Consider the following 10,495-nt stretch of genomic DNA (forward strand, 5'->3'; position numbering starts at 1 on the left):
ATGTGTAAAAATCTATTGGAATTTTAAATAAGTACAAATTTAAAATATTTGATGACTTTGTCAATTACTCAGGAAGGTTTTTCTCATTCTCGATTGAAGGAAAAAGCAAAAACTTATTGAAGCTTTGTTAATGTCATTGTCGCATCTTTGTATCCCTCACAAAGACCAGCTAAGAAACGGTGAGAATTTGAAACGCGTATAAAAATATAAGGCTTTGTCGGAGTCCTTTCAGTGGCATTATTGCATTTATAACTGAGTGTCTAAAATGGAGTAGTTTATGCAGGCGGAGGTCAAAAGTGTTTGGAATTTAATTAAGAAAATTTAAAATTTTTGGTAGAGATAATAGATTTAGTATATTTGAAATTTTGAAATTTAACAATTATAACTTATATTTACAAAAATTTTTACCAAATTTTCTCAAAATATAACAAGAATTTCTACACTTTTCAAACAAAGTCGTTAAACTACTAGGGCGTTTAAAAGCAGAACCATGAGAATCTTTTGCATTTCCAAGAAAAGTATTTTTAATAACAGAGTAATTAAAATATACATTTTTGCAAAAGATATTAAAACAACATATTTGAATAAAAAATAACGAGCAGAACCATGAGAATCTTTTGCAATTCCAAGAAAAGTATTTTTAATAATAGAGTAATTAAAATATACATTTTTGGATAATACGTCAAATTTAAGGGTACATATCTTATATTTCAGTCGAACTATGAACTCTTTTTTGAATGACATGGTGGTCCGATAAAAAGATATTAAAAAAACATATTTGAATAAAATTCGTTATTTTTTGGGAAGGTTTTGAGTTATATTCTTGGATGAAGTTGTGATATTCTAACTTAGGCAGCAAATTCTACCTTTTACCACGGTGAATGCAAACCCTAGTTGATATTTAAACATTTTACCACGGTGAATGCAAACCCTAGTTGATATTTAAACATTTTAATTAATGTTGTAGTTCATAATATACATTAAACACTTAAATCCGGAGTATACATTCAAGTCATTGGTTAATTTTATTAATGGCCGATCCAATAACCAGTTAAAAGATGACAGCCAGACCATATCCTATGTCATCGCACCATGAAATAAACGGGCAATAACCCACCGAAGTTAAATATTTAAACAATAATAAATATGAGAGATGAGCTGCATAGAGCTAACTTTTGTTGGCAAGCAGTTTAGTACTTGTCAGATCAACTGATCGCTCAAATCCCTTCCTCTTCTCACATTTAGTCTGCCCCTTTTGGCATTTCATCTTCTCATCTCCGTGCCCAGTGCAATTTATCAGTCCTAAATACAAGAAATGGCGAATAATCAGACATTGGCTTCTTCCTCTGCAACTCCCAACAGCAATTATATTTACGATGTTTTCCTCAATCATAGAGGGCCGGATGTTAAGAAAACCTTTGCCAGTCATATCTACCGACGGCTTCTTTCCTCTGGATTCAGAGTGTTTCTAGACCAGGAAGAAATGCAGGAAGGGGAAAACTTAAATTCTCAAATTGAAGGAGCTATTGCAACGGCCTCTGTTCATGTGGCTATTTTCTCTCCGCGATATGCGGAATCAAGATGGTGTCTCGACGAGCTCCTGTTGATGCTGAAGTCGGGGGCGACCATTATCCCTGTCTTTTACCATGTTAATCCTTCTGAGCTTCGGAGGACGCAGGATGAAGGCAATCGCGGAAAGTATGCTAGAGCCCTTCGCCGGCTAGAAAAGAAAAAGAGATACGAACCTAAGACTGTTCAAAAATGGAGACAGGCCCTTTCTAGCGTTGCAGATATAAGCGGTTTGGAACTGCAGGAGTGTAATGGGTAAGATTTCTAACTCCTTTTTCCCGATTGACCTTTAAGTTCTTTAAGCGTGTTTCTCACCAGCTTTAGTTATGTATTTGTAAATAATCAGGGACGAGGGGGAGCTCGTCGATAGGGTTTTGCACTTGGTGCAGAAAAGGGCCAGAAAACCCCTTTTGGAGGTGGCCACATATCAAACTGGGTTAGAAGAAAAGCTACAAGATTTTGAATGGACTGTGTTGTCACAACATCACAGCGAGGAAGTCAAGATTGCAGGGATAGCAGCCGTTGGCGGAGTTGGGAAGACGACTCTTGCGAAACTGTTCTTTAACCGTAAGAGATCAGAGTATGATCGATCTTGCTTTTTGTTTGACGTGAGAGAAGCTGCATCTAGGGGTTCTTTAACATCCTTGCAAAGTAAACTTTATGAGGACTTGACTGGACAGGCTCAGATGATGAATAGCATTGATGAAGGCATAGCGATGTTAAAATGTCATGCTCCGTCTTCTCAAGTTCTCGCAATTCTAGATGATGTGGATTCTGTTGAGCAGCTGCGGGCATTATTTTCACCGCTGAAGGATACCCTTAGTTCAGGTAGCATAATTTTAGTTACATCTCGCAATAAGGATCTTCTTAAAAGCTGTGATATGAAGAACTCGTCCATTTATAATCTTAAAGGTCTAAATAGAGAAGATTCTCGAGAGCTTTTTTGCTTGCACGCTTTTCGGCAGCCTAACCCTGTTGTAGGATTTGAAGAAGTTGTTAGCCAGTTTTTGGATCAGTGCCAAGGATTGCCGTTATCTCTCAAAGTGATAGGGGCTCTTCTTTACACGGAAAGCCAGGACTTAGGGTATTGGAGAGCCCAGTTGCAAAAAATATCTGAAGTACTGCCCACGGATATACAAGGAAGACTTAAAATTAGTGTTGATAGCCTTGATGAGCAAGAGAGAGAGATATTCTTAGACATTGCTTGTTTCTTCATAGGAGAAAACAGAGAGAAGGCCATCAAAATATGGGACGCATCTAACTGGGAAGGATCCCTCGGTTTTCGGAACCTAGAAAACAAGTATCTCGTAGAGGTCGACCACAGAAACTGTATAAGAATGCATTCTCATCTTCGAGACTTGGGGAGAGCTTTGGCAGTGAAAGAACCTAAGGTTCGTCTTTGGCGCTTAACAGACAACGCCTTCTGTAATGTGTCCCGCCAATCATCGGTATGTACTGTTTGAAGCACTATACATTCAGTTAGTGTTCTTAAATTTATGGTCAATTTAATCTGTTTTTCATCTTTTGAATTATTATTGTTTCTAACGGTTTTCACTAAACAATTTAGGTACGCGGAATTAACTTACAAACATCAGGCATTTCTTTGGAAACTCATCTGGAGATGGGCAATCCTTTTGTTCATTTGCACGGCTTGCAGCTGCTGAGAGTTCAAGGTGAATCGTGTGAAAGCATATCCAATCACTTGAGATTGTCAAATCTACTATGGCTCCGGTGGGATTTCTCTTCAGTCAATCGGATCCCGGAACATGTTTCCGAAATTGTTTCTCTTTCAAATGGGTTCTCCCGCTCGGAAAGTGTTTCGGAAATTGCTTCTTCCTCACGTCTTGGGTGTTCAGAAGTTATTTCCTCTAATCGGTTGTGGCGGTACTTTTCTCTGCCTTCCTATATTCCAATAAAGAATTTGAGAATTTTAGAAATCTTTGGCCGCCAGATCCAATTGGAAACACTTTGGGAGAATGACAGTGAGGTAATTCTTTTGTTGCGTCCTGTTATTTTCAGTAATTAAAAGTTTGTGTGTATATTTTTCTCCTTTCACTGGAGTAAGGGGTTTTTAAATTTAAAATGAACAATTCATTGTAGGCACCTATGCAGTTGAGAGAGTTGAATATTGATGTAGCCCATTTACAGTTGCCAAAGTCTATTGGGATGTTGAAGCAACTGGAAAAGATTGAACTGGGATGCACTATCGAAGCACTGCCAGAAGAATTCTTTCTTCTCCGCTCCCTGAAACATTTGAGAATGCGCGTTAGCATGAAGTTACTGCCAAATGCGATTGGGAATTTTTCAAACCTCCAACATCTTAACTTGACTGGTAGCTGCGATTTAGAAACGCTGCCAATCTCTTTTGGGAATCTTACAAACCTTCAGTATCTTAGCTTGTATGGGTGCTCCCGTTTGGAAACGCTGCCACATTCCTTCGGGAGTTTAACTGGACTTAAACATCTCTATTTGAAGGGCTGCTCGCAGTTGATCCTCAGTGCAGAAACTCTAGGAAATATCAGAACGCTGGAAAGCTTAGACCTTTCAGATTGTCAGAAAGTAGAAGTATTGCCTCCTCAGGTCACACGTCAGTGGTCCCTGGAAAAACTTTCCTTGTGGAATGCAAACCTTAAAGAATTGCCAAGTGATATTGGAAACCTAAGTGACTTGGAAATTCTGAGAGTATCCATTCAGGGATCCTCTATGGAAATGCTGCCTCCTTCACTTGGTAAGCTAAAGAGCTTAAAGCACTTGACACTCTTTGGCGGGATTTGGAAATGTTTGCCGGACTCAGTTGCAGAGTTGAACCAATTGACAGATCTCAAAATCGATTGTGGAAGAATAGAGTATTTACCAGCAAGTCTAAGAGAGTTAAAGAGTCTTACAATTTTAAAAGTAACTAGATGTCCGCTGCGTGAAGTGCCATTTAGCAGATTGGTGGACTTCTCTATTCACAAGGGCGTGCTTCTTCGACTCAAACAGTTAGACCTGCACGGCACAAGAATAAAGGAATTATCGCTTGCTGAAGGCGTTTGCCCCAGTCTTCGTAAGCTGGACATCAGCGGTTGTTTAGAACTGGTGGAAGTTGGAGCGTTGCCGAAAAGTCTAATAATATTGGACTTGAATGGGTGTGATGCATTGAAAACAATTACAGGGCTTTGTGGTCTAATAAAACTTAAAGAATTGGATATGAGAAAGTGTGAAGCAGTGGAGGAGTTGCCAGGTGTTGAAACGTTGTTATCTTTGGTGCATCTCCGGGTTTCTGGATGTTGCAGTCTTAACAGCATAAGGGGGTTGGCGCAGGCAACTAATCTTCGAACACCAAGCTCTGAAGCTCCTCTTAGCGATTTGATAGAATGGGCATTGTTTAAAGACTTGAAATTGTGGAAAGAGGAGTTGCATAAACTGCAGGTGAAGGGTCAAGATTTCAGGCCGAGAAACGAACAGCACTTGGAAAGTGAAAGTTCTAATCAGGAAAATGAACCGCAAGAAGAGGCCCCACATTTTGAAGGGGGAAACGAACACCAGTTGGAGGAGGAAAACGAGCAGCAGTCGAGAAATTTTATGGGGGCAAACGAACACCAGTTGGAGGAGGAAAACGAGCAGCAGTCGAGAAATTTTATGGGGGGAAACGAACACCAGTTGGACGAGGACAACGAGCAGCAGTCGAGAAATTTTATGGGGGGAAACGAACACCAGTTGGAGGAGGAAAACGAGCAGCAGTCGAGAAATTTTATGGGGCGAAACAAATGGTTGTTGGGGTATGAAGATTTCGGGCGAAAGAACGAGCAACAGTCTAGAAATTTTCTGGGGGCAAACGAACCGCTGGCGGACGCTGAAGGTCTTGCCAGGTGGGCAATCGCACTGCGATCGAAGGCTGAAGATCATGACAGTCAGGCGAACGCACTGCGGTCGGAAGCCGAAGCTATTGACAGGCGAGCGAACGCACTGCTGCCGGAAGCCGGAGCTACTGACAGGCGGGCGAACACACCGCTGTTTGGTGTATGGATATGATGGGCACTGCTGATATAGGTTCGGTCGCGATGGGCTGTGTTAGAAGTCCGGCTGTGACATCCGATGAATTTAGCAGGTATTTACTATTTTTTTTTTCAATGGATAATTTTTAATCTTATTAAATTTATTGGTAATTTGAAAATTCCTAAACGCTTAGAAGCGTAGATTTTATGAGGTTGAGTATAAATTTTAACTGTTTGCTCCAATTAAATTGCTTTTTAAAATTACTTTATATACTTTATATTTATAATAAAAATATTATAGATATTATTTTTTATCTATAGTTTTAAAAATATAAATATATAAATAATATTTTTTAAAATAATAATAATAATTAATTTCTAAAATAATCTTTATTTTTAATATAAATATTTATATAATATTCTATTAATAATAATAATAATTAATTATTAGAATAGTTATTATTAAAAAATATCATACATTTTATTTAGTACGTGAGCATTGATTCTTGAAGGGTGCTTTCCATATAAATAACTATTTTTTTTAAGTACTTCTCCATTTCTAATATGTTGTAACTATTTGCATGTGTGCCAGATTTAGTGTTTAACAAATTGGTGTAAGAAGAATTGATATATAAATTTTTTAGTTTATGATTTTCTAAATTTAATTGAACTAGTGACTTATGGCAAAGAGTGTTTTAACAGCGTATCCATTCACCGTCAATCCAAAGCTTTGTGGGCATGGTAAAATACATTATTATGTTTATTAACGTTATAAAAATAAATATAAAATATTATATAAGTAATTAAAAAATAAATTATTGTAAAATAAATTTATTTACAAATAATAGTATTTATTAAATGTATACTTTGAGTGGGGTAATTTTTATCGATTGAGAATTAGAAAGAGATAATTATAAATAATAGTGAGATAATTATAAATAATAGTATTTATTATATGTATATTTTGAGTGGAGTAACGTTGATTGATTGAGAATTAGAAAGAGAAATAACTCTAAATTTAGCAATGATAAAATTATCAATTGAGAATTAGAAAAAGATAATTATAAATAATAGTATTTATCAAATGTATATTTTGAGTGGAGTAACGCTGTTTGATTGAGAATTAGAAAGAGAAATAACTATAAATTTAGCAATGATAGAATTTGAAAAATTTTATGTGTTTAATTATGGAAACAATTATAAGAAAGTTGTTATAATCCTAAAGTTTGATAGATGATTTGATTTTGAAAAAAAAATTACATATTAATGATAGAGAAAGAACTATAAACTTAGCAATGATAAAATTTGAACAATTTTATGTGTTTAACTATGGAAACAATTATAAGAAAGTTGTTATAATCCTAAGTTTGATAGATAATTTGATTTTGAAAAAATTATTTTACATATTAATGATTCTTGATGAAGGATTATTAAATTTATAAATAAATTATATGTGTGTGGGGGATAGTTGGTTTGATTTATGAGATTTGAATTTTGAGTTTTATATTTTATATAATATTTTATAATTAGTGATCTTCAATTAAATTATTTTTTAAATATTATATTATATTATTATGTTAACTTTATATATATATATATATATATATATATATATATATAAAATCCAATTATATTTTGAAAATTTAAAAATTATTTAAGGAGGTCAGTGTTTAATTTTGATAAAACAACTCCCTATTATATAATAATTGTCTTATTATATAATTAGAAAGAGTTTATTTTAAATGTTAAATAATTTTAATAAGTTTTGTCACAAATCTTATTAGAAATTTACTACTGCTAAATTAATGAAATCGAGCTGAAATCAAGAGATACATTTTTTTTTCTACTATTTCGCGGAAAGGAAAACACATGATAGAAACACATGCAATAATATGGAACCATCAAAACACAAGGAACACAATGATTTTACAGGGGAATCCAATCGGGAAAAACCCCTCTGCTGCTTTACATTAATTCATATGAGAATATGGATCAATTACAATGTCTTGCTTCAATCCTGAAGCACACCCTGCACTGCAATTGTGATCTCATGCTCACTTGCTGCATACAAAGTGTATACACTCTCTAGTATACAATATTAAATACATAATGGCCAAAGATGTCCTCAAACCAGTTTATTGTCCTTCCGAAGATCAGATCTCCGATAAATCTCCATTAAATAATTAAACATTCTAGAATAATAATTATTAATTTAATATCTTAAATTAATAATTATTTTATTCTAATTTTATAACCTATGATAAAATTGTATTTTTGGATCATCTAACAATACATTGATGCATTTTTCCTCCACTCAAGTAGGCAATTCGAATTCCATGCATGAATGGGTATATTTTTAGTAAATTGATAAATTAAGTGAGATATTAGTGAGTTAACAACTATTATAACTACTCAACTGAACTCTTACTGACCCCACTAAAGACGAGCTCAATTAACTATGTTTAACTAACAATAACTTCACCAGATTGCTAAATTTTAGCAATCAAACCATGCACAACTCTAGTTCTAGCCTATAAGTTGAATTTATTGATTTAACTAGGAGACAAAGCTATGTCACTCCAGCTAACTATAATCCAAGTCATCCCGCTGATGTGGAAAATCAAATTTCTCCATTTAACTAAGACACAAGTCAAATGAAGTATTTTCTTGCTACAATTTCAACACTCCCTCTTAGCAAGAAAAGGGTTATGTATAACCCCAATCCTGTTCCTATAGGAATGTATTGTAACACAACTCCCTCTCACTATTGTTCTTGTTGCTGTAATAACTGCAACTGAGAAGTGATCTGAATGTTGGGAAAACTTGTTAATGCTATGCAAGCTCTCTCATGAGTATTAAAAAAATGTGTTTAGGATCGCCTCAAATTAACCAAAATGTGAGGAATTATGTGTCAAGTATTGAGTGTCTTTTATGAGAAATTTAGGAGGTTAATTAGCTGTTTAAAACACATATACAACAAGTAAACTGTAGAGAAGTAAAACACAACAAGTTATAACACAAACTTGATAAAGGAGTTCATCCCTCCTGGGCTACATCTCTTTGGATCTGCTTCAATGGCTAGACCTTCTTTGGATTAATGGTCAATTCTCTCATTACATACACCTACCTTGCTCCAATGGCTTTGCAACTTACTCTATTGGATTCAGAAGATGCAAAAACCCCAAAAATGATTATCCAAGCTCTGCAATTGGAATTCAATTGATCTAGGCTTGACCTCGTCTCCTGGTGGCCCTAGGCTTCCTTTAAATTCAACGTAGCAAAAACATGTACAAAAGTGTTTTTCTGCCTCTACAACCCATTCCATTATGTTAAGAGCATCCAAATCATCTTGGTATGATTCTTTTTGGGCCAAAATTGGTCGAATAATGAAGAAGTTATGGTGTCTTTAGTTTTCCCTAGGGAAACTCCACCAAATCTGGAGAAACTCTGGTTAACCCCGCAAAAAATGGAGCAATGTCGGATTTGTCAGACTTGCCAAACTGTCACCAATTTAATCCGCGCTTAATTAATGGGATAAACATGGTTTAATTAGCATTAAATTCCACTTAGTGCATTAAGCGCGCGGTTAGCATAAAGCACTGGCTCCTAGTTTTGAAGTTGGTCAGATGCGGAGGGTGCTGGCCACGGATCTGGCCCTCTCTTTCCCCAACCACCACGTGTTAACACATGAAATACAAAGCGCACCCATTGAATGTTAAGAAACGTTAGCGCGACATAGTGGTAAGGCTTTAGGTTTGTGTGGGTGAGGTCGCAGGTTCAACTCAACCAACCTCCCAAATAACATTTTACCCGGCCTTTGAGAGGGAATGTGGCTGCCTCCAGGCTTGCCACGTGTTAACCTCTCATTGGTCCACCTCAAATGTCGTTGACCAATAACATGCCGACACTTGTCACAATGCGATTGAGTCACTTGTCAGAATATTTTGGGAATATTTTAAGGAATATTCCAAGGAATATTCTTTTTTTTTGACTGGGCTGTACAGATGCCTAGTCAGCATTCGAGTCAGCATGTACCCAAATTTTTGCATGTTTGACAAAGCGGACAAAAGTCGATATCCTTCTCATATGAGCTCCGTTTTGAGTGAAACAAGTTGCGTTGGGATCGTATTGCTGAGATGGACATGGTCGTTTAGTTTTTGAGCGATTGTGAGCACTTTTATTTTTGAGCAAATTTTTGCCCCTAATCCAAATTCCAATCAAGAAGCATTAAAAATATTGAACCAATTGTGTCTCTGAGTTGCAATTGTCTCCTAAGTCTTTGACTGCTATTAGCAAGATCTGACTACGTCAACTGACATTGATCTTTGTGCTACTAAATATTGTGGACCCCTATAGCAAGGGTAATGATCCATGAGAAGAGTATATTGCAACTGCTACTGCTATCCTATGGATCTTGCCCAAATCTTTGCAACTATGGGACTAAGACTTTACATCGCCCGACATCACTCCTGGAGATATAGCTGCATGCATGGTGAAATCTACCTTTAGCTTGTATAGATTTTTAACTCAAACACCAATTTGTTTTACTTGTCTAGTAGCAACATGCTTCAAATAAGCTTTCCCCTTACTGAACACCACATCATATCGAAGGTCTTCAAGTACAACTACAGAAACTAAATTTTTATTCAAACTAGACACATACATTACATCCTTTAAATGAAGATGGGAGACTGACTCCCTCTTAAAGGTGATAGTGCTAATCCCTTTGGTACTATACCTTCCATCATCTCCAATCTCTATGTGTAATTGTAAGTCCTTCTCCTCTAGGCTACTGAAGAACTCCTTACTTCTTGTCATATGATATGAGGCACCAAAATCTAGGTACCACTCACTCCCTCTTACTGTGCTTTCCATGCAAGAAATGAGGGTGAAATCCAACTTGAATTGTGATGCAAGAGCACCTCCTCCTGCTGTTGCTGCTGCTGTAA

General features: G+C 36.1%; 1 protein-coding gene across 2 annotated transcripts; it reads left to right on the top strand.

The window, feature by feature from the left end:
• The first annotated feature begins 1,189 nt into the window (after positions 1-1,189).
• LOC149213997 (disease resistance protein RPS4B-like) lies at positions 1,190-5,658 on the top strand. 2 transcript variants are annotated; one of them, XM_089392175.1, is made up of 4 exons: positions 1,190-1,824; positions 1,916-3,017; positions 3,137-3,556; positions 3,670-5,658. In XM_089392175.1, the coding sequence occupies exons 1-4, from the start codon at positions 1,316-1,318 to the stop codon at positions 5,581-5,583; spliced, it is 3,945 nt and encodes a 1,314-aa protein (XP_089248301.1). In that variant the 5' UTR covers positions 1,190-1,315; the 3' UTR covers positions 5,584-5,658. The 2 variants fall into 2 exon arrangements, with proteins under 2 accessions (XP_089248301.1, XP_089248302.1); XM_089392176.1 differs by having other exon boundaries at positions 3,682-5,658.
• Positions 5,659-10,495: the final 4,837 nt, after the last annotated feature.

The sequence above is a fragment of the Pinus tabuliformis genome, chromosome 1_1 (assembly GCF_031772625.1).
Source record: "Pinus tabuliformis cultivar Carrire ecotype Pingquan chromosome 1_1, CPIR1, whole genome shotgun sequence".
Classification (NCBI taxonomy): Eukaryota; Viridiplantae; Streptophyta; class Pinopsida; order Pinales; family Pinaceae; genus Pinus; species Pinus tabuliformis.